Here is a 24,569-nt window from a genome sequence, read left to right on the forward strand (position 1 = left end):
GGGCGAATATCTGCGCTACTCCGGGTCTGTGGAAACTCTTTGATCGCCACCGACTACTGGACTTTTTGAAAGAAGGCTCGAGCAGCGACTACTTTTAATATTTGGACTTTCTCCGCCGTGTCAGGCGTTGTTCTTCTATGAACCTTGGATTTGAGAAATCATTGCTTGAGGCAGCTGCACATTTGTGTGAAATAGCGGCTCCGAAAAGAAACCATATCTGGTCAAAGTATTCAGCTGTCACATGCGCTATATATAGTGTGGGATAAGCGCTGTCTCAAGTAAGTGAGAATGATAGACTCTCCGGCACTAACGCTTTGTTTTCATCATTGCATAGAGCCGTGAAACATACAAATACGCGTTTAACAGGACAGATGAAGCTCGGAGATGATTATTTTTGATTAATGATTAAGCTTGCGGTTCAAATGTCAAAAGTTAAGTATCTGAACCAACACAACTTTATTCAGAGATCACTAACTGTAGTTTAATTTACTGAAGTGGAAAACAGTTTGTTTGAGGAGCTGTCTGGAAGTGTGTATGTAATAACTAGTTTATTGATTTGGGAAACCTAAACTAGAGGCAGTATGTTAATAATAAATTTGCATTATAGCGTGATGGAGTTTGCTGGTCAATGTCCTTGTCTATTGGATTTACCAAGGACAATGGAGATGGTCCAAAGAGCAGAGGCCAGTCTTCAGTTTTACTCGTTTTTTTTCCCTCATAAGATATATTGTTATAATAGTCAATTTATCTGTCGTTTAAGATAAAATTAGCATGCATTTAAAAAAAGCAAGCATAAGGAAAACATTTTGCACAGAGACATTCAAACGTTTAAGTTTTAAAAAGCAGAGCAGATACTGTCCAAAGTTAATGTGCTTTTTCTAGCGTGTCCTCGGTTAATATGAAGTACACCTGTGCTCTCCATAACCCATATGATTTGAATTTGTCTAGGATAATCCACTTAAATACTGTAGAAAATCATAAACTTTGAATTTTATGGATCTTTCTCTCTTGTCTTCACCAAGGTCCTGTGGTTGGGGGGCTCAACTGTTCCTGCCTCTCTCTTTTTTCTTTTCTTCTGTCCTCTTCTTCCCTTTTATCTTATTCATCATGTTCCGTAAAGAGATGGAGAAGTACCGGGATGTGGATGAGGATGAGCTCTTGCAGAAGCTCAGTGAAGAGGAGCTCAGGAGACTTGAGGATGAACTTGAAGAGCTTGATCCTGATGTAAGTGCACTTAAAATAAGGTGAAACATCTCACGTTCGACCTTAAAAGCTGCATGAATTCAATTCATAAATGTGCTCACATAGTTTAGTTGCCTCTGAATACTTTGCATTATGAAAGTTTGATATAAGGTTGAAAGGTTTCTGTATTTTGACTTTTAAGTACTGCTTTGGCACTGAAAACTATTAAGTTGTGTGACTGGATTGTTGTTTTTTAGTCTGGTTTGTTTGTCTGGACTACTTGTCTTGATTGTGTTGTTTCCTAGAGGTGATTGTTTGTCTGGACTGTTTTTTTTTTTTTTTTTTTATGTATAAGGGAGTTTGTTTGACCGGACTTTTGCTACCTAGTCTGATTAGTTTGACTGGACTGTGTTGTTTCCTGGTGTTATTTGTTTGGGTGGACTGTTTTGTGTGTGTGTGTGTGTGTGTGTGTGTGTGTGTGTGTGTGTGCGTGTGTGTAATGATATTTTGTTTGACTGGACTGTGTTGTATCCCATTTTTGTTTTATTTGCTGTTGAAGATTGTTTTTCAGTGCCATTTTTTGTTTAAGAAGCAAACTTTATTTTTGTGTTTTTGTTTGTCTGGACTGTGTTGTTTCATTCATAGTCATGTTTGTTTGGCTAGACTATTTTCTATCACACATAATGGTGTTTGTTTGAGTGCATTGTATTGATACCTAGTCTGGTTTGATTGTCTGGACCTTATTTCTTGGTGTTTGTTCGGCTTGTTTGTTTGTGTAATGGTGTTTGTTTGACTGGACTGTGTTGTTTTATTTTGGACTGTGTTGTAGCCCATTATGTTTTGTTTGGTGTTGGACATTGTTGTTTCAATGCCATTTTTGTCTGAGAATCCCTTTATATTTGTTTTTTGTTTTGTTTGTTTGTCTGGACTTTGATGTTTCTGAGTTTAGACTATCATGGTGGAGTCAGTTTGACAGGACTGTTTTGTTTTACAGTGGTTTGTGTGTGTGTGTTGTTTTACAGTGGTTTGTGTGTGCTGTATTGTATTGCAGTAGTGTTTTTAAGGGAATCCACTGTCGTAAGGCTGTGGTTCTCTCTGTTGATAGTGTTCTTTTTCTCACTCAGACCACAGTTTTTTTATTTTCTCTTCAGGAATCTGGTTTCACTCCAGCATCTAAGCACTTCTTGACAGATTTAGACACAGACGTAGGATAAATGTTCAGCAACAGAGAAGAGGGAAAAGAGAATTTCTTCTCCCTTACTGAGATGTTCAGCCAGAGGTGCAGAAGTTTACCATAAATACTGGTGCTGGAACAAAAGTTAATCCGTTCACATGTAACAAAAATAAACATTCTCCACCAAAGCCGAGCCTTTTCCCGAAACACTAAATTGTGCTATAAATTTAGCAGTGGAAATCTCTACTTTAATGATTTTAAATGTCACTTTAGAATTAATTTGTCTCCATTTGCTCAATTTTACCTGCGCTAAGAATAAACAATACTGAGGTGCCGTATAAAGTTCTGTTCTCTCCGAGTTCTCTTTGAAATGCTGTGTGTTCTGGATTCTATCAAATTTAACGTGCAGATACGTTGACATCCCCCACTTTAGCTCTGCGGCCCTTTTTTGTGGATATGGGCTGATAGGCCCTGACTTAAAAGAATGTTATCATTGCTCACTGTTTCAGGCAGTGATGGAGTTTGCCTTTTCAGTATGTGGTTGAAAGTTAGCAAACCTGGGTTAGGTGCACACCCTTCATCTAATATAACCTGTATCAAAATAGCTGCAAAAGACGGAAATTGACGGAAACTGGCTCCTGTGACTGTACTTTGGTAGAGTGATGATATTAGAATCCATGACATTTTAAGATATGGCAAATTCATCTTTTATTCTAATATGCTATCTTACATTCTGTGTGCTTTTTATGAAAGTTTGATGACAAAACTAATGTTTTATGAATTGTATTGTTTTCAGAACGCACTGTTGCCAGCAGGATATAGACAGAGGGATCAGACTAAGAAATCTCCGACCGGAACGTTCCAGAGAGATGACCTTCTAGCTCACCTGGAGAAACAAGCCAAAGAACATCCAGACCGAGATGATCTTGTCCCCTACACTGGCGAGAAAAGAGGTCAGAAAAGACTTGTATTTAGAACTTTTAGAAAATGAACTCTTTTTATTCTTTCATTAGTTTGTAATTTGTCCATTAATAATGTTCAACAGTGTGTGACATGTACTGTACATCACAGAAGTTGTCGCAGAACTTTAACCTGAAAGTTATAAACATTGCCACTAGACTGACTTTTCCAGCTTTGTGTTTGACATTTTGTAGTGAAATGACATTTTAAATAAACAACAAACTACTTTGTTCAACTAATAAAAATGTCACATCACTTTTATGAATCTAAATGAAAGATTCATACCGTACACAGTTTGTATTTTACTCGTTTTGCATAACATGATGAAATAACAGCTAGAAATGATACACGGTTACATTGTTCACAATATTTACTTTTTATTTGTCTTCATTTTCTTCCAATCTCTCTTCAATTTGTTTTTCCCATGTCTCGGTCTCATTTATGCATCAAACTTGTTTTTCACTGAAGGTATTGTCTCCTTTATTTAAAAGTATACTGACATTTTGAAATTAGTTTTGATTAGATAGATAGATAGATAGATTTGATTAGTTTTGAAGTTATGATTTTGAAATGACGGCACATGTAGGATATGAAGGCATTTTTCCCTCAATCTCTGTTTGTGTATGTGTGTATGTAGGAAAAGTGTGGGAGCCAAAGACAAAAGTGGACCCTATCCTTGAAGATGTCACTCTGGAGCCTGAACTAGAAGAGGCGCTATCTAGTGCAACTGATGCAGAATTGTGCGATATAGCAGGTACAGTGTTATGTTACCAATTTAATTCCTGTATGTAGTTGACTATGCTTTTTTGAATCCAAGGCACCATTTTATAAATTTAATTTTGAAATTGTATATATATATATATATATATATTTTTTTTTTTTTACTTTAGATGGGTATGCACATAATCCGTAATGGATTTGAAAGAATCCAGTTTTTACTGTTATTTTGTAACCTCACTTAATCTTTATTAAGGCATAATTAAATTCAGTTTCGCTAATTTCAATATTAATTCATATTTAAATGAGTCAATCCATCTGTAATTTCACTGACTAATTTGAACCTCCTCTGTGTGTGTCTATCTCACGATGTGCCTCTGTCTGGTCTGTCCTTTAGTCCTCTCCACTCCATTTTCACATCTTCATTCCTAATTCTCTCTGTCCTCTCCACCGTTTCTAAGCCACGGATCACTCCAGTAGGTTAATCTGCAACATCTTGTGCTGCTCTAACATTTCCAGAATGTTTCTTATACATTAGCTGAATATTTGCATGGGATGTTCAGCATATTATGTTATCTGCATGATGGTTTAAGTGTTATTTCAAGGTTGTTTTAACCAAAAATGTAAACTGTTATCTTGTAGTAGTCATGATGTTTCATATTTTCCTTTCCTTTCCTTTCCTTTCCTTTCCTTTCCTTTCCTTTCCTTTCCTTTCCTTTCCTTTCCTTTCCTTTCCTTTCCTTTCCTTTCCTTTCCTTTCCTTTCCTTTCCTTTCCTTTCCTTTCCTTTCCTTCCCTTCCCTTCCCTTCCCTTCCCTTCCCTTCCCTTCCCTTCCCTTCCCTTCCCTTCTCCACTGTATACTTCAGCTGGTACAGGAAAGGGCAGCATGAACATTCTTCAAAATTTCTTGTTTTGTGTTTCATGAAGAAACCAAATCATACAGATTTAGAACAACAGGGTAAATGAATAATTTGAATTTTTTAAGTGAATTAGTCCTTTACGTGAAGCATTCATGTGTTAGTTCCTGAAACTGCGTATGCAAGTTTGAGTTCATAACAATGACTCATCCTTGTGCACGAAGGACACTTGGCTACCAAAAAAGGGGAACAAAGTTTTTCTGCTGGCAAAAAAAAAAAGAAAAAAACCCTCTCCACTGTCAGCTACTCTACTCCCATTTAACATGATGGAGTGGTTTCCCTAAAAATGAGGTCAATTGTTTTTTTTCCCCCTTTGGGATCATGTTTCAAAAACAGCAGGATTTAAGGACTTGGCCTAACAGTCTGAACATCTTATGTGTACAGACCGGTTACAGCTTCATATGGGAATGAGGTTAGTTCAGTTGTCTTTGGCCCACGGTCAACTGTCGGATGCAGCATACATTCCCGACTCTTAAACTGCACTTTCCTCTTGACTTGCTATTTAGATGTTTTGCGGTCCTTTATCATTTTATTAGATGTTTTTTTTTTTTGGTCTGCACTAGTTAATTTGATGGCATTACTGTTCTGCTTGAGATATTTTCGTCAGGTAAATGTGAATGATTTTCAGTTGATAACCTTGGAAAACATGATTTTACATATGATTTACATGAACAAGTCGTAATTAGCAAACACTGCCTCTTTCACTCAGAGGATCATATATATAAATTTGAAAATCTTTTTCTCTTGCTGCAGCCATCTTGGGAATGCACACACTGATGAGCAACCAGCAGTATTATGAAGCACTGGCCAGCAGTACTATCGTCAACAAACAGGGTTTGAACAGTAAGTGAATAAAGCACTTATCATGTAATGGTGATTGATTGTTTGTGATCAATCAAGTTTTTTGCATTAGTATTTGTTTGTGTTTGCATTGTATTCTTTAATCAGAAGTAACTGTAAAATACAAGTTATATATTAGTACAAGTTATATATTATAGTAAATTGGATAAAGTTAGGTTGAAAGTGCTTGGAAACTTAAGGCACACTGTAAAAAAAGAAAAAAAGAAATCCTGTTAAATTTAAATAATTGGCAGCTGTGGTTGACAGTAATTCCCCGTAAAAAATACTGTGAAATTGTTTCCAATTTACAGGGATGCCTGTATACAACTTATAACCATTAAGTGATATAATGTTAACTTACCTACTTTAACTACAAAAATCTGCCTTTTTACCTTAAAATGAATCATAACCTCCACAATAATATAGCTGGCACAATAGAAAGCCACATGATGATTCAGTTCATCGTAAGTGGCCTGTTCTTCTTAAAACATGGTCAATGCTATCATAGACAGTGCACAGAGTCATACGTACAAAGACAAATCACCATCAGGGTAACACACTTGACGATAATATAATGCAATAAACATGAACTAAATGACATAAAATAACATTTGAAACACCCTAATGTACATTACTGATTACAAAAATAAGAAGTAAAATATCTATGCAGTGTATGTAATGTTTAATGTTAAACCAGTTACAGTTTTTCTCCGTATATGGAAAGGTAACGTAGTCAACCAATTAAAATGTTTTATACCATGGTCTGGGTGAATACTCGATTCTGATTGGCTGCAAGGTGTCCATTAAAAAGTGATTAAGGACACCTAGTAAATAAACCGGGGCTGCAGCTGGGTGCTATTGGGTAAACTAAGTTATTGTTTGTAAAAACTTTAGATTTCGATTGTAAAACTAATTAAAATATAAACTAATGTTTTAAAAATGTGTTATTTGGCAAGTGACCATGGTATAAGCGGGTTAATGCCCTTCGAGGTGTCCATTGTCAGGTATTAATGGACTTCGGCGGAGGCAACCGTCCGACGCGCGCCGTCGTCCATTAATACCTGACAATGGACACCTCGTCGGGCATTAGCGTTTTTACAGTATTTCTTTCTGAACAAATTGCAAACATTTTTTACACTGCACCTTTAATCATGCCTGAATGTCAAATGCAAATATCAATCCATGTGGCATCTACAAACAAATTATGCTCGACCTTTACTTTTTTAAAGGACATTTTTGCGAATAATTTTAACCAGCTGCTCTTCAGGTAGAGAGAAAATAAATTCAACTTAGTTTGATATTTAATTCTGTAAAGTATTCCTGTTACTTAAACAGCAGAACACAATCTGAATCTTGAATGCATTGTCAGTTTGGATAAAAGTGTCTGCCAAATACATACATGTAAAACGTAAATAAATGTAATGCAAACCCATACACCTGTAATGTGGCTTGGGATCACATTAAATAGGTGTGTGCCGTCACGTGTGATATAGTATTGTGCTATATCTGGCACTGAACCACATGATTTGTTGTAATTCAGAGTTGTATTATAAACACAGGTGTAATCCAGTGCACTCAGTATAAGCCAGTGCCAGATGAACAACCCAATGACACAGATGTAGAGGAAACACTACAGAGAATCAAAAGCAATGATCCAGATCTTATTGAGGTCAACCTAAATAACATCAAGGTGCCACTTTCACTCTTTTATTTATACTTTATGTTAAATAGTGTGTTTTTATGTGTCTGCTAGCCTGCCGTTTTGATGGTTTGCCCTGTTATGTGTTATGTTTTTCTTTTTCTTTCTGGTGGTATGTAGAATATTCCAATCCCAACTTTGAAAGCGTATGCTGAAGCTCTTAAAGGGAACAGTGTTGTGGAGCGCCTGAGCATCGTTGGCACTAGAAGTAACGATCCTGTAGCCTTTGTGAGTTAAAGAAGCATGCTCATTCTCAAAGTTTAGATTTTTCAAATAATTTCAAATAAGAAATTATATTTTCCACAAAGAAAATGCAGCCTCGAATTCCTTTTTGTAATTGTGACTCCTGACAATTAAGCACATTACTGTAATACTTAATCCATATATATATATATATATATATATATATATATATATATATATATTTGGATTAAATATTACAGTAATGTGCTTAATACATACATACATACATACATGCGTATACACACGCATTGAATTTTTATTCAGCAAAGAATCCAGATTTTTTTTTATATATAATATAAAAAAAATTCTCAAAAGTATTAAGCAGCACAACCATTTTTAAATTTGGTAATAATAAGAAATGTTACCTGAGCACCAAATCAGTATATTAGAATGATTTCTGAAGGATCATGTGACACTGAAGACTGGAGTAATGATGCTGAAAATTCAGCTTTGTCATCACAGGATTAAATTACATTTTACATAAAAACATTTTACATTGTAATAATATTTTACAGTTTTTACTATATTTTAGATCAAATAAATGCAGTCTTGGTGAGCATAAAAGACTTCTTTCAAACACCATAAAAAATCTTACTGAGCCCAAACTTTCGAACGGTAGTGTCGATATTAAACACGTGTAATATTGTTTGGTTCCCAGGCACTAGCAGACATGCTGAAAGTGAACACCACTCTGAAGAGTCTAAACGTGGAGTCAAACTTCATTACTGGAGCTGGAATTCTGGCACTCGTGGAATCCTTAAAGAGCAACACTACACTGCAGGAGCTAAAGATTGACAACCAGGTACGCTCACACACACATACACAGAATTAAGTTATATAAAGGTCTGAGCCATTATCGATGAGGTCAGGGGTTCAGTCTGAAGGTAATGATGATGGAGGGGCAAATGAAGCCAAGTGGTAGAACTGATTTAAGAGTTATTGCATTATATCCTGTATTTATATCTTACATGTATCATCTGTGTATGTGTGATACAGAGCCAGCCTTTGGGTAATAAGGTTGAGATGGAGATAGCTAACATTTTGGAGAAGAACACTACTCTGTTGAAATTTGGATACCATTTCACCCAGCAGGGCCCACGCTTGCGTGGATCTAATGCCATGATGAGCAACAATGACCTTGGTAAGAAATACACGCTCTGATGCTGTCGGATTTGTTATTTGTATGTGTATTTTCGGAATTAACATAGATTGTTGTTTTGTGTGTGTGTGTGTGTACACGTGTGTTTGTGTGCTGGATGTGCTGAAATGGGTACAATCCAGTTCAAATTTTTTTTCTTGTTTTGAAAGAAGTCTCTTGTTCTTACCGAAGCTACATTTATTTGGTTAAACATGCAGTACAAACGGCAATATTGTGAAATCTTATTACAATTGATGGCAAAGTTGACGTCATATTATTATTAATGTTGAAAACTGTTGTGCTGCTTAATATTTTTGTGGAAACCATGATACAAAAAAATTCTGGATTCTTTGATGAATAGAAAAAAGAACAGCATTTATTTGAAATAAGAATGTCACTTTTTGTCAATTTAATGCAGCCTTCCTTAAAGTATTAATGTCTTTAAAAAATCGTCTTACAGGCCCGAATCTTTTGAATGGTAGTGTAAGTATTGGTGTGTTCATGCCATGTATGTATTTACAGCACGTGTAGTTCGGTCGGACGCAGATGGCGCGATCACATTCACTCTGTCGGTCCCTGAGCTGGAAAGAGCCTTCTGTAAAAAGTTCAAGTTCACATCAAAACCCAAGTAAACAGAGTCTTGCCCTCCTTCTCTCCCTCTGGGCACTACCTGCTGTCTTTTTGCTCTTATTCGCCTTTTCGCAATACCTCAAGTCTCTGGATCGTTATGAACTTTTATACTTTTCCTCAAGCTCCCTTCTGCCGCTTCAGCATCTCCACTACTGCACTTCCCTCCATCAAAGTGAATTCAAAACCTGTCTGTTTCATTATCTGGTTGTTTCTTGGTCGTTTTGTTCGTCTGTGCTGTTGTGTTGCGCTGTTTGTCCGACTGTCAGGTGGCTTGTTTTCAGGTTTAGTCTTTACTTTCTTCTGCATAGAGAGAGTATTCTGATGCCAAATCTACATAAACATTATTGAAAATGGCCTCTGGCTTGCTGTGCATGCAGAGCTTTTTCTTTAAGGAATAGTTCTCCCCAAATTATGATAATTTTTTTCAAACGCATATGGCTTTCTTTAAAGGAGAATTAACAGAATGCCTCAATAAAAGTGATTGGGGACTGGAGCTTTTGAGCCCATTTGACCAGCGCTATATTTCAAGTCTTTTGAAGCCATACAAATTACACTTTTAATTGAGTGAACTATTCCTTTGATCGCAATTTCCAGTTTCTCTCTGTGGTATCTACAAATGCAGTAAGGATTTCCCAATGTCTAACAGAAAGTTTTTATGAGAAATTGTAAGAATGTCCTTTAATAGTCTTGGAAGAAAAGAAATCAGAAATGTATTGTTTTCCAGCAAAAAATGCATGTATGAATACATAGCATTATTGCAGTTACATTATGGTTTTAAATGGCAGTTATTATAGCACATTATTTTATTTTTAAAGGGATAGTTCACTTTGAAATTAAATTTTGGTATGTTTTAGCTTACCTCAAGGGCATCCAATATGTAGGTGTCTTTTTTTCCGCAGTAGTTTCAATTTTGATATTTTTAGGTCAAACCGTTCTTGTCTGTCAGTCGTATAATGCAGGTCTATGGTCACTGTCTCAAAGAGCATGCACAGAGTCCAAATTAAAACAATTCCCCATCGTCCAAATTAAACAATTCCCCATCGTAAGTACACATTGATGGCCTAAGACACAAAACGAGTGGTTTGTGTGAGAAAACGAACCGTATTTATATCGTTTTGACCTCTTATACACAGCCACGTCCAAGTGATCTGAGGGCGCACGCGCATCCTGGTGTGTGATGTGTGCGCAGACTGGTGCATAGATATGTATACACTAGATGTCGCCTTGGCTACGGCAGTTCATTGGAACGAATGTCTTTAAGGCGACTTCTAGTGTATATGTATCTATACTGCGCCCCCAGATCAGATCACTTGGACGTGGCTGTGTATAAGAGGTCAAAACGATATACAGTTCGTTTTCTCACACAAACCGCTCGTTTCGTGTCTTAGGCCATCAATGTGTACTTACGATGGGGAATTGTTTAATTTGGACGATGGGGAATTGTTTTAATTTGGACTCTGTGCATGCTCTTTGAGACAGTGACCATAGACCTGCATCAAATGACTGAGAGACAAGAACGGTTTGACCTAAAAATATCAAAATTGAAACTACTGCGGAAACAAAGACACCTACATCTTGGATGCCCTTGAGGTAAGCTAAAACATACCAAAATTTAATTTCAAAGTGAACTATCCCTTTAATGTTTAGAAAATATTTTACATTTATTAAATGTTTTTAAATGATTTTATTTATAAAAGCAGAACATCATAAAGACATTATGTGGGGCTAGTGAAAATTCTGACAGGGCAAGTAAAAGTAAAAACAAAGCAGAACATAAAATCGTTATTATCGAACCCTTTGTAGGCTGTTATAATAAAAGTATAATTCCTAAGTATGTCACCTTTTTTTATGTCCTCAAAAGTGATCGACCCTTTTTTGTTTGTGTGTGCAGTAAGAAAGAGAAGGCTTGAAGGAGGGCCCATCTTTCCTAAATGTCGGACAAACGTGTAGCAGCCGCGGGAGAACCCTCTATGGCCTGGGACCTGCACCAGTACACTGTACATCACATCACACCCCATCTCATCCCATATATCCTCCCTCCATTTCTGTTCCTTTTACAGGTAACCCACAGGGTCATGTAAAGAAAATTATTCAATTCAGAATGCTTTATTTCAAAGCCCCAGATCTGGAAACCCGAAGGTACCACACCACTCTGTTTACCAGAGCGTTTTATAAATGTGTAAACTACCTGCCATAACATTAGTAGGGAAAAATCACCTACTTGTGTTGATGGAAGCAGTAAAGATGAAAATGGCGCTCAGTTTATCACAATGTTCTCGGCTGATATAATCTTCTTGCTGTAAACAGTTTGACCTTAAAGGCTGCCATTTTGCTGTGTTTGGATGCACACCAAGTGCATCAAACTTCCAACTTGACTGATTGTAGCTGTGGTTTTGCCTTCTCCGGGCCAGTTTGAGAGTTCTCACTTCAGTTCTCACTATAGTGGTAGTCCTCACGCACGTCGCATAGAAGCATGTTTTTACTGTGTGTTTTTGGGATATGCTGTAATTTTGACATGTTCCTCTCTCTTTAAATGTTTAACAACTGGTTAATGTCGTTAAGTCACTGTACTGTGGTTTCTAGTATGCGCATTTGACTGTAGAATCATGTGAGCTCCGTTATGCGGCGAATACCAATGGAAGTGCATTGTTGGTCCATATTTGTCGCCTCAAATCACCAACTCACATTGAAAATTAATGCGAATTCATTTTGCGAAGTCAGTATGAATGTACCTTTATTGGTCACCTGAAAGCAGCGCAAAATCCAAGCTCTATGTATTGGCACCGCTCCATCATATTTATGAAATTATTTATAGATTTTATATTCTTTGTTTGATGAGAGAAAACATCTTCTTTCATGTTCAGGACAAGCTGTATTTCATTTTCCACAATTAGCAATAATATCTCTCTTTTATTATACTAACAATCTCTTTCTATGATAACCACTTATTATAAAATGAATTTGATTGACATGTAGACTGTGTTCCCTCTAGTAGTGTTCCTCAAATGCTTTTTACTCTTGAGTGAGGATCATAACACACAATAGAAAACTTGTCATAAAACTATATGTATTGTTGTCTATGCCTGCTCTCACGAAGTAACGTCATGTTTTTTTTTGTTTTTTTTTTACTTTATTAGAATGGTACGAAACTTGGTAAAGTTTTTTACACTTGTTGTGTGAACACACACACACACACACACACACACACACACACACACACACACACACACACACACACACACACACACAAATCACACCAAAAAATCCTGGACATGATTCAAAAAGGTTAAATGGTCCTGAAAAAATAGCCACACTTGTTCACTGTCAAAAATGTTTGTTCAAAAGACGAATTTCATCTATTGGAAATGTTGTTATTGCGCACAAACAAATTCTTACCGAAAGCTAACTTGTTTAGATTTATGGCTTTGATTTGCTCACATTTTTAGAGTAAATGTTTTGGAAAATATATAGTTCATATAAAAATTTTAAATGGTATTTTTAAAAAGAGACCAAACTTAAGTCTGAGCATGAAAGCATTTAATATTTATGACTGTTTTAGTTGGAAATTAAGTTTTCAGGTCCATGCTCAAAAAATGAATAAATGAATTATAACTACTGCATATATATATAATTTAGTACCATAAAATCCTCTAAAAATACAAAATATTAAATAAAAAATAAAACTTAAATAAAATTTAAATATAAAATAAGAACTAAAATGTAGTACAATCGTTTCATTTAAATAATTGTAAAAATAAATCAGTCATTTTTGACTGACACGCGAACAGTACCAGATGGATGTACAGGACATACAATTATCAAATTACCATGCCAGTATTAAGTATTGTGATGGCATCATGCAATTAAGCACATTTTCTCCTGAATTCTCATTATAGTAATGTTTTTAGGTCAAAGTTCAGTACAAACAACACAATTGTACTTAACAATTTAAATAATATAATTATTTTGCTAAATATAATTAGTTTTTCATGCATCTTGTTTTTGAATAAAATGTGACCTGGTCATTTCTTGGCAGTTTTCGTGAGACTAGGCATCATTTGCAATCTTGCATGTGCAGTGATTTAGCAGGGCGTGTGTGTGTTTTTCTCAGATATTTTTCCGTGATCAGGCCTTACTCCTTTTGCACTCTCCCAGGACAGTAAAAGTCTGTGTGTTTTATGGATGTAAACATTTTCCTGCTGTTTAAAGGACAGAACATTTATAGGACTTTGTCTTGTTCAGAACCAAAAAGGGAAAATTCACTGTTGATTGTCTTGTCCCGTGTTTGGAAGCAGGCCCATAATCATTGCCATAGAGTGCCTGGGCTGGTGCACATAATGTACATTTTGTTAGTGCACCTTACTGTATGTGGTTTATTGAGTAAATAAAGATTGAAAAAGTTGCGTGGAAATGTTGCCCTCAGCAGAATTTTGTTGTTGTTGTTGTTGTTTTTTTCAATGATCACATTCATACCGGGAATGCTATTTAAATATTTATGCTCATAAAAGTTTGATCTACAGTGCCACTTTATGGTTTAGTGTATTAATGGTGGCAGCACCTTTTTCAGATACAAAGAATCTGTAGGCTTCATGTGTTAGCATAATTTGAGACTTTGTGCTTTTTGTGCTTTCTTCAAAAGTTTAAAATGTATGTGATTGTTTAATGTAAATTTTGTTTTTAGTTTACTGCAGTGTGAAATTTGGATTAACATGCAAGTACATATACACTACTATTTAAAAGTTAAGATTTCTTTTAATGTTTTTGAAAGAAGTCGCACCAAGGTTGAAAATACAGTAAAACAGTAATATTGTGAAATATTATTACAATTTAAAACAGCTGATTTCTATTTTAATATATTTTCAAGTGTACTTTATTACTGTGGAGTAATGATGCTGAAAATTCAGCTTTGTATCAGTCTTCGGGGTCACGTGACATGATCCTTCAGAAATCATTCTATGATTTGCTGCTCAAGAAACATTTCTTATTACTGCCAATAGTAATAATTACCATGATAAATTTTTGGCAGGATTATTTGATTAATAGAAAATGCTAAATGGAACAGCATGTATTTAAACACATTTTTTTGTAACATTAACAATGTCTTAGACTTTTGATCAATTTAATGCATTCTTGCTGAATAAAAGTATTAATTTCTTTCGAAAAAAATCCAAAACACTGAACTTTTGATATATTAGTCTCTCAATTTGCCTAATATCTGTTCATAAAATCAAACATACATCATGCTAACTACACATTTCCTCTTAAAATATTGAAATATCCCAAATTCCATTAAATTCTGTTTTCAGTATTGAAACACAAACACTAGATTTGTGTGACTGTTTTATTGTAGTGCCATACACATCAATTCTTGAGACAGACATATCACTTTTCATCTTTTTTTAAAACATTAGAGCCATTCATACAATTCATACGATTTTATTTCTTGTTTTACTGCAAGCCAAGCAAACAGAATATGTTATTATTGCTGAGAATGTTGTAGGTCACAGACAAAAATTCCCCCATGGCTCCAAACAGAGAAATTACAGTCCATTCAAAACACATAGAGTGTCCCTGTGAAACTGAGTTTCAGTCGTAAATCTGACGTAAAGCGCAATGACGATGTGAAAACGCATCTCGACGACACCGTTAAACTGAATTGAGGCATTACATGTTCCAGACTGATGATACTACAGTGCGAGTGTGACAAGATTCACCAGAATGAGCTAAATGGCATAGTGACAAATGTATAAAGGTTGTTGTCATTTAGCTTACAGCGTGGGAAAATGTTATTGCCGCCTTTATCTGATTGCAATCTCAAAACAAGATGTCAGTGAGCACACAAACACTATGGACACACACATGCAAGACTAGAATGTCTTCAACAAAGTTAACGATACTTTTTCCTCGTTTCGAACGCTAAATGAACACGGACAGGTGGAACAGACACTCGAACAATTCATGCATATATATATTGCTTTTTACGTATTGATAATAAATAACTGCCAAAGAGATGATGTGATTTCAGGTTTCCGCGCAAAGATAAAATATGGCTTATATTCTGATAATTAACCCCTCTCGCTTGATTGATCGGTCACTAATATCTAAAGATCCTCACGAATCGAAATGTGTGAAAGGTAAATGGTGTTTTGCTCTAGTGTGCTCTCTTCCCGCCGAAGTCAGTACACGTTAAAATAATATCTAGCTGCGTGTGCTCAAGATTATTCAGGGTATTACTTCTTGAGCATGTCCTGCAGCGGGCCCGGTAGATACTTCATCATCGTGTCCATGATGTTTTCCTCCTCGTCGTCGTCTCCGCAGCCGGATGGTACTGCTTTCTTTGGACGGGTCAGACTGCCTTCGCTCGCCTGCTCCATGGCCGCCTGCGCCTCGGCTTCGGCCACTTCTCGCTTTTTGATGCCGTACTGATACACAACCACAGAGCAAGACATTAAATGTTAAAAATTACAAATATTTGTTTAATAAAAAAACATTTCCTAGGCCATAAAATTGCTTACAGCTACAGAAACTCTCATTTAAATCATGCACTTTAGAGTCTTAAGTTAATGTGGCCAAACGTGATATGGTACTGAACGATTATCATACTCAAAATACCAAGTTTAGCAAGATATTGCCAAACAAAACTTACTGGAAGTTGTGTGCATTTATTTTATTTAAATAATTTTAAAGCAGGTATTTTAAGCATTTTTTTGATGGTCATTAAAGGGATAGTCCGCCTAAAAATGAATATTGTCATAATTAACTCACCCTCATGTTGTTCCAAACCTGTATGAATTTCTGTCTTTTGTGGAACCTAACAGAAGATATTTTGAAGAATGTTGATGACCAAACGGTTTTGGTTCCCATTGACTTCTATTGAATTTTTTGTCCATTTAGGCCCTGTTTACACCTGGTATTAAGATGCGTTTTGGTCCATCGGATCACAAGTGGATGACACTAAATACAGGCGTAAATGTTTTGAATTTGTCCACTTTCGACCACTTACAGAGTTAGTTGAAAACGCATTAGACCGGATTGATTTCATAGTGTAATTGCTCATGTGGTCGAATGTGTCTGAACAGCCACAAAAGGCCGCCTGATCTAATGCGTAAACATTATGAGAAGCGCACTATAGCCAGACGGGATTTAAACTTTGTCGGCTGAAGACCCAAGTTTGGGTGGAAGACGGAAAACATACCAAGCACAATGTTCTCTCACCGTTCCTGCACGCACTTAGTGTACGGCGTGGTAACTAAAGCTGCTGCTCTCCTTATGCTTTTTCCATCGTTTCATCGTTCATATGTAAATTACTTAAGCTTATTTTGTACATTAGATCGAAAGATATGAAAAAAAAACAACAAAAAACATACATTTACTCGCCCATAGACCCTCCCCTCGAAGAAATCGGGGGCCGGTTTCACAAAGATAGACTTTGACTATGGCTTAGATATAGTAGATAGACATCTAAATCAGACCGTTGCACAAAGCACTTAAGACTCTGACTATCTTAAGTAGGACTACACTGCAATGCATTCTGGGTAAAATAAGACACTTTTCAAAACAAAAAACATGGCAGATCGAGTAAGCGCATTCAACCGCTCAGTGCAGTTTACCCCAGCGGAAAATGTGTGTTTGTTGGAGGAGTATAACAGTTACAAGGACATTTTACTTGTGAAATTTAGCGGAGAATGTAGTAACAAGAATAAATGTTTAAATTATGAGCCATTTTCCCTTTTCTTTTGGCTGTTTGTAATGTAACTGATTGTTACTGCTGGTTGCCATGGTAACATAGAGTCTTAGACCTAAGTCAAATTAAATTAAGTCAGTCTTTATTTTTGTGAAACAGTCTAACTTGCATTAGACTAGTCTATGAGCAAATTTTAGACTTGTCTAACACTATGGACCGGTCTAAAATAGCTTTGTGAAACCGGCCCCGGGACAGAAGTAGTTGAAAGTTGACAAAAGAGACGGATTAAAACACCAGGTGTTAACGGGTATGTGTCTCCCTCGTCTACTTGTGTTCTGATCGGCCAAAACACATCTTAATGCCAGGTGTAACAGTCTGCTAATGTCAATGGGAACTGAAACTGTCTGGTTACCAACATTCTTCAAAATGTATTTTTATGTTCCACAGAGAAAGAAGGAGATACAGGTTTGGAACAACATGACGGTGAGTAAATGATTTTTGGGTGAACTGTCCCTTTAATAAGATAACAAAATATTGACTTGAGTTGACTTCAGAAGGTTTGGCAGAGACTTTAAGGATGGCTAACGATTATCTTCCAAGAAGCAAATGAAACTAGATGGCATTTGATAATGATGGCTTTTTATACCATGGTCTGGGTGAATACTCGATTCTGATTGGCTGCAGGGTGTCCATTAAAAAGTGATAGAGGACACCTAGTAAATAAACCGTCAGGTGTAACCAGGGAAACCAAGTTATTGTTTGTAAAAACTTTAGATTTCGATTGTAAAACTAATTCAAATATAAACTAATGTTTTAAAAATGTGTTATTTGGCAAGTGACCATGGTATAAGCGGGTTAATGCCCGACGAGGTGTCCATTGTCAGGTATTAATGGACTTCGGCGGAGGCAACCTTTCACGCCTCGCCGTCGTCCATTAATACCTGACAATCGGGCATTAACCCTTACATGTAAGATGTTCTACTGCTTGCTCTAACCTTGTCTCTGATGCCCTGTCTTATCACTTCCCGCTCTTGTTCCATCTTGGTGTGTTTGGCCTTCCTCTCTTCCTCCTCCTGTCTGAGAGCTTCCTGTCTCTCCTCTTCCTTCTCTTTTTCTGCTTCAGGGTCTTTGTCCTCCTCTCCTCCCAGCATTTTACCAACATCAGGGGGGCCTCCTGCAAACAGATAAGAAATGAGTTATGTTATAAATGAAAATGTATATTGTTGTTTTAATAGCCTATAATTTAGGTAGTGTAGGAGAACTACCATTCAAAGGTTTTTGAAAAGTCACTCCAGTCTTCTGTGTCACATGATTCTTCAGAAATCATTCTAATATGCTGACTTGATACTCAAAAAAAACATTTCTTAGTATTATCAATGATGAAAACATTTTTTTTTTTTTCAGGATTCGTTGATGAATAGAAAGTTCCAAAGAACAGCATTTATTTAAAATAGATGAACATTATAAATGTCTTTGAATCAGATTAATCCATCATTGCTGAATAAAATGAATTTCTTTCCAAGACAAACATACAAAAAAATCTTGCTGACCCAAAAACTTTTGAATGGTGGTGTATATTTGGTAGTTTTGAAATTGCATTGGTTTGCTATAAACTGAAAAACACCATCCCACTTTATCTGGAGAAAAATAAAATGATGACGAAGCCAAAAAAGCCCAACCCAAAAGTGAATTTATAAATAAAACATTCTAACCTGGAGGCACACACACATTCCACAGCATCAGAGAAAAATATCAGATGAAGAATCTATCCAACCACTGAATGAAGTACTGTCTGTGGAATTAAACAGAAACACTGTGGAGCATCCTAGCAGGAACAGGAATAATTTATGGACTGGTCACAGTACCAATGCCTCTGTCCCGGGGAGGCCTCGACACACTTCCAAAAATATACAGAGGGAATGTCACCTTGCCTCTATAGTAGTACTGAGAGAACATTAGTTTCAGATCTCCCAAGACTTCTTCAGCGAAGTCTGAAATGTGAAGCGAGGATATATGTGCCAATGATCTGGCTTTGTGTGATGTGAAGAAGAGGGGGAGTGCTATGTATCAACAATTTCTGTGGTCTGGCTCTCACCACCCACTGGAACACAAACTGTGCATCATCAGAACATTCCACAAGGCGAAGAATGTTCTAACTAGTGCAAAATCAAGGGAGAAGGAGAGTAAACGCATAAAGAACGAGATGGAAGCCTGTGGCTAAAAGAACCAAGATGTCCAAACAGGTAAGAAAATAAAATAGACCCAAAAATATTGTAACACCATAAGTGGCCGGATTGTCTGAAAACTGTCCAAGTATCTTTTATCTAATTAGGTTAACCAAATACAGTATTTTTTTTACATTTTTTTTATTACTTTGAGATCAAATAACGATTGGTGGACCAACTTTCGAAGACATTGATTAGGTGTAGATTATAATCTAATATTTGCTGTTGCCGATTATTTCAATGTTAGCAAGCGTTAAAAGTGAGACAATGAACTTACTGATATTTTATATTCTGCTGACTGACCTTCTGCCTATAGGCGGCACTATTTTTATTTGGCGACGGCGGGAGGGGGGGATTTGTGTATGTTTTTGAGTGTATATGTATATGCTCTCTGTGTCTGTATGCACTCTTGAGAGCCTGTTTATTTTTCAGTGTAGTGTATGTCTATGGAAGTCATGTTCTTGACTCCTGTGAGTGAATTTGGGGCAAATTTAATCCATAGTGTCCTTTATCCTTGAATTTTAGCTTTAAAAACAGAGTATATAAAAAGAATGAGCAACAGCAACCATATAGACATGGTGAAACAAAAATTCACCAGTCTGGTTCACTTTACGGTGTTAACATATGGTGTTGCATGTGCTCTTTTCCAGATTTGTACCCCTCGACAGATGGCATCGAAATGGTTCTCCTTCTGAACGTTGAAACGAAGCTGGTATTTTCACACAAGTCTGATTGAAGACTCACTGTCCCTAATATACTGCTCTGAGACTGAAATATTTAGTCTTGTGAACAGTGAGGGCAGCTGGTGCTCTTCACACTGTCCTCTGCTGCTGTCAGCTGCTCTGTGGCCTCGCTCCAGCGGTGACATCAGCTCTTCTACTGTAAACACACTCCAGCTCACGTCTCAAAGCGCTGAAGCAAATATTTGAACTGCATGGCCATTTGGGCATCCACATCACACGACCACACCACATCACTCCGCACAAACAAGCTTTCACATTTCACATTGAAGGTGAGAGATGGTCCATTATTATATGAACCAGAGCCTTGCCTCTATATTCATGCACCATGATATTTATATGGTACTTCATGGTATGAATCCTATGGCACGGTCCAGAAATACACGGTAGGGTAAAGATAGTCTTTTCTTCCATATTGTGACGTATTTCCGAATGAAACTGCTTCTCGAACAAGAAAAAATGTTGGGCGGGACTTGATATGTGCTATAAGCACATAATTTGATCAATTCAAATCAAAAATCTAATTTTATTGAACAAAAACATAATATTTAGCTGTGTCTAACCCTGTCCCCACATGATTTTTCCCCAATTTCAAAACATGTAACATAAAATTGGTGACACCCAGGAAGTGACATCATCTGGACCCTTACTATGTTATTGATGGGAAACCAAGTGGTACATTAGTAGACATTAAATAATAATGAACTGCATGTATACAGCATTCATTGATCTTTGTTAATGTTGATTTCAGCGTTTACCAATACTTTATTAAAATCGTTAACGTGTAAATGCACTGTGAACATCATGAACAGCTGTATTTTTATTAACTAACGTTAACAAAGATGAACAAATACAGTAACAAATGTATTGCTCATGGTTTGTTCATGTTAGTTAATACATTAACTAATGAACCTTATTGTAAAGTGTTACCAAACAAGTGAGCAATATTTTTCAAATTTCTTGTAGATTTTTACACAAACTTACAACATTTGTTAAGCTTAAAGGGTTAGTTCACCCAAAAATGAAAATTCTGTCTTGGTTCTTGAGGAAGCTCAAACGTGCTGCGTAACACGAGAATGAACCTCATTGGTTCTTGAGGAAACTCAAACGTGCTGCGTAACACGAGAATGAACCTCATTGGTTCTTCCTGAAGCTCAAACGTGCTGCGTAACACGAGAATGAACCTCATTGGTTCTTGAGGAAACTCAAACGTGCTGCGTAACACGAGAACGAACCTCATTGGTTCTTCCTGAAGCTCAAACGTGCTGTGTAACACGAGAATGAACCTCATTGGTTCTTCCTGAAGCTCAAACGTGCTGCGTAACACGAGAACGAACCTCATTGGTTCTTCCTGAAGCTCAAACGTGCTGCGTAACACGAGAATGAACCTCATTGGTTCTTGAGAAAGCTCAAACGTGCTGCGTAACACGAGAATGAACCTCATTGGTTCTTGCTGAAGCTCAAACGTGCTGCGTAACACGAGAATGAACCTCATTGGTTCTTGAGGAAGCTCAAACGTGCTGCGTAACACGAGAATGAACCTCATTGGTTCTTGAGAAAGCTCAAACGTGCTGCGTAACACGAGAATGAACCTCATTGGTTCTTGAGGAAGCTCAAACGTGCTGCGTAACACAAGTATGAACCTCATTGGTTCTTGAGGAAGCTCAAACGTGCTGCGTAACACGAGAATGAACCTCATTGGTTCTTGAGGAAGCTCAAACGTGCTGCGTAACACGAGAATGAACCTCATTGGTTCTTGAGGAAGCTCAAACGTGCTGCGTAACACAAGAATGAACCTCATTGGTTCTTGCAGAAGCTCAAATGTGCTGCGTAACACAAGTATGAACCTCATTGGTTCTTGAGGAAGCTCAAACGTGCTGCGTAACACGAGAATGAACCTCATTGGTTCTTGCAGAAGCTCAAATGTGCTGCGTAACACGAGAATGAACCTCATTGGTTCTTGAGGAAGCTCAAACGTGCTGTGTAACACGAGAATGAACCTCATTGGTTCTTGAGGAAGCTCAAACGTGCTGTGTAACACGAGAATGAACCTCATTGGTTCTTGCTGAAGCTCAAACGTGCTGCGTAACACGAGAATGAACCTCATTGGTTCTTGAGGAAGCTCAAACGTGCTGCGTAACACGAGATTGAACCTCATTGGTTCTTGAGGAAGCTCAAACTTGCTGCGTAACACGAGAATGAACCTCATTGGTTCTTCCTGAAGCTCAAACGTGCTGCGTAACACGAGAATGAACCTCATTGGTTCTTCCTGAAGCTCAAACGCGCTGCGTAACACGAGAATGAACCTCATTGGTTTTTGCATGTCAAGTGAACATGCTTGAGCTTACGTTTACCATAACTGATGTGTGTGTTGATGAATGTTTATATGTGAATAAAAGCCTAAATTCAACCTGCTGTTCATATAAAGCGATCGTGTCTCTTAAGAAAATTTGGACTAAACCGTTCAATTCATATGAATTTGTTTTACGATCTCTTTATGAACTTTTTGAAGCATCAACGGAGGGACAGAAAGCTCTCAGATTTCATTAAAAAGATTTTCATTTGTGTTCCGTGAGTAATTATTGACATTATTAGCCTATTAAACTATCCCTTTAACCATTCAACTATTATCAGAAAAAAAATCTAACATTTTTTTTTTTATGTATGAAAATGTGAAAACTGTTAGCCATTCTGTCATAGTTTATTTTAATTTAATAAAATTGGTCTAAGTAATTTTGATCTTTAACAATAAATGAATAGACTGAAGGTTAAGAACCTCCTTCCACGGACAATTTCTTCGAAAGGTAGAAATAAAAAAAAATCTCAGGTCTTCTGTACCCCATTCGTAGAAAGCGCCTAATAATGATGATGAGAGGCAAATGGCATGCTGTACGGGACAGTGTCCTCCAAGCAGAGGTATACAGTGTGTCTCTGACACGGAAAGAGAAAGCCCAACGCCGACTAGTGTTGCTTCATACAGTAACATAACCTTCTCTCTGGTGCGTAAAGCTGAACAGCGAACGACTTTCAGGGAGCGCGCACGTGACCGCTGCTGCAGCACTACAGCACTGATTCAAGTCTTTCATTGCAACTTTAATCTTCTAATGGGACTATACACTCACCTCCCAAAGCTGCCTTCATCAGGAAATTCATGATGGCTTTTCAAGTGTTCTTGTCCTTGTCCTTGTCCTTGGCACTTCAAAAACGTGAGAGCAGATATCGTTTTACTGCCGGATCTGTAATTAAAATAAACATTGGTTTCAATAATAATAACGACGATAATAAATGAAACGCTCAAAATATCAATATCTATCCTTTATACATAAACATAATAACAAATTTTACGCGTAGACTTAATAATATTAATAGCTAAATTGCATCTCAATAAAGCATGCACAACTTGATCAGAACGTTTTGTCCTTCAGCTCAGAAGGTGCAATGTGAAACCGGTTTTGCACATGTATTTTCTTTCATCGCTGGTCTTTGACATAAAATAATCGAGCAAATGTCACTCACATCTTCCACTGTGACAGATCATCAAATCCCTCCGTGCAACTGATGCTGATAGCGACAATTAGCCTGTCATACTAGCAAACCCACAGTGCTGAGCTAATTCAATTCATTTGCGTCACTGTCTATCACCACCGTGCGTATTTTAGATAAAAAAAAATATACCTATCAACTTCCGGGGGTCAGAGATCCAGAAGGTAACTTTGTACTTAGCGACCAATGACTCCCTTAATCCAGAGCAGGACAGTAGTCATATGGCCCAAGCTCGCTAGGATCTCTACAAAGTGTTTTGCGTTAGCAGTCGTTTCGACCTCAGTAGTCTTGGTGCATTACCTTACTTGAACCCCCGCCGCAAAGGCACGGCAGTATCTAACACACAAGCCGTTTTCAGCACCACCGTCGCTGGACAGCGCCTGCTCGTGACCGCGCACCTCCAAAAACCCTAAGAAATGCGATGTAAATACCTGCAAAAGGTCCGCGGGTGGAGCGAGCAATCGTGCCGATTCGGAAGTTGACGTGGGCCAGTTGTGGAGGATGTGTATGATTAACCCACTATGAGCATCCCTGATTCTCCAGGCGTCTCTTCCTGCTCGCCCAGCGCCTGTTAGAGTGTTAGCCACGGGAACTGCAGCAAGACGGTGAAAGCCCTGTGCATCACAAGCAGCCTTTTTCCATCAAAACATCCCACGTTCCCAGCCGGAGAGCGGAGCAGTTAATTGGAGGTGCCGGTGTGAAACGCTCCTCTGCCAATGCTTAGCAGGAGATCCTTCCGCTACTGTTGAAAGCTTCGTGTAACAGATGCTGTCTGACCTGGAGAATGAAAGATGGATGAATCTTCACCCCTCATGACTTGGGCGTCGAAGTCCCTAAAGAGAAAGTGCTGATTCAGAATCGTTGGTTCAGACTGGGC

General features: G+C 37.4%; 2 protein-coding genes across 3 annotated transcripts; one reads left to right on the forward strand and one right to left on the reverse strand.

Annotated features, from left to right (window-relative positions):
- The first annotated feature begins 1 nt into the window (after nt 1).
- Nucleotides 2-14,079, forward strand: tmod1 (tropomodulin 1). Of its 2 annotated transcripts, XM_081360345.1 has the most exons (11): nt 2-278; nt 1,023-1,224; nt 3,153-3,309; nt 3,954-4,070; nt 5,704-5,793; nt 7,350-7,480; nt 7,610-7,717; nt 8,391-8,534; nt 8,729-8,873; nt 9,393-9,498; nt 11,392-14,079. In XM_081360345.1, the coding sequence occupies exons 2-11, from the start codon at nt 1,108-1,110 to the stop codon at nt 11,408-11,410; spliced, it is 1,134 nt and encodes a 377-aa protein (XP_081216471.1). In that variant the 5' UTR covers nt 2-278; nt 1,023-1,107; the 3' UTR covers nt 11,411-14,079. The 2 variants fall into 2 exon arrangements, with proteins under 2 accessions (XP_081216471.1, XP_081216472.1); XM_081360346.1 differs by lacking the exon at nt 9,393-9,498.
- Nucleotides 14,080-14,830: 751 nt separating this feature from the next.
- On the reverse strand, nt 14,831-24,270 carry cplx2a (complexin 2a). The gene is made up of 4 exons (XM_081360848.1): nt 24,124-24,270; nt 23,272-23,385; nt 18,180-18,358; nt 14,831-15,922 (listed from the first exon to the last, which is right to left on the reverse strand). The coding sequence occupies exons 2-4, from the start codon at nt 23,300-23,302 to the stop codon at nt 15,731-15,733; spliced, it is 402 nt and encodes a 133-aa protein (XP_081216974.1). The 5' UTR covers nt 23,303-23,385; nt 24,124-24,270; the 3' UTR covers nt 14,831-15,730.
- Nucleotides 24,271-24,569: the final 299 nt, after the last annotated feature.

The sequence above is a fragment of the Scardinius erythrophthalmus genome (genome assembly GCF_964197995.2).
Source record: "Scardinius erythrophthalmus genome assembly, chromosome: 3".
NCBI lineage: Eukaryota > Metazoa > Chordata > Actinopteri > Cypriniformes > Leuciscidae > Scardinius > Scardinius erythrophthalmus.

What these genes read in the sequence shown, in the direction of transcription:
- cplx2a (XM_081360848.1), bottom strand. Translation starts at nt 23,302, where the DNA reads ATGAATTTCCTGATGAAGGCAGCTTTGGGAG. An exon ending in GATGAAGGCAGCTTTGGGAG is followed by an intron (nt 18,359 to 23,271) that starts GTGAGTGTATAG and finishes ATCTGTTTGCAG; the next exon opens with GAGGCCCCCCTGATGTTGGT. An exon ending in GACAGGGCATCAGAGACAAG is followed by an intron (nt 15,923 to 18,179) that starts GTTAGAGCAAGC and finishes GTTGTGTATCAG; the next exon opens with TACGGCATCAAAAAGCGAGA.
- tmod1 (XM_081360345.1), top strand. Translation starts at nt 1,108, where the DNA reads ATGTTCCGTAAAGAGATGGAGAAGTACCGGGATGTGGATGAGGATGAG. An exon ending in CTACACTGGCGAGAAAAGAG is followed by an intron (nt 3,310 to 3,953) that starts GTCAGAAAAGAC and finishes GTGTGTATGTAG; the next exon opens with GAAAAGTGTGGGAGCCAAAG. An exon ending in AGAATTGTGCGATATAGCAG is followed by an intron (nt 4,071 to 5,703) that starts GTACAGTGTTAT and finishes CTCTTGCTGCAG; the next exon opens with CCATCTTGGGAATGCACACA.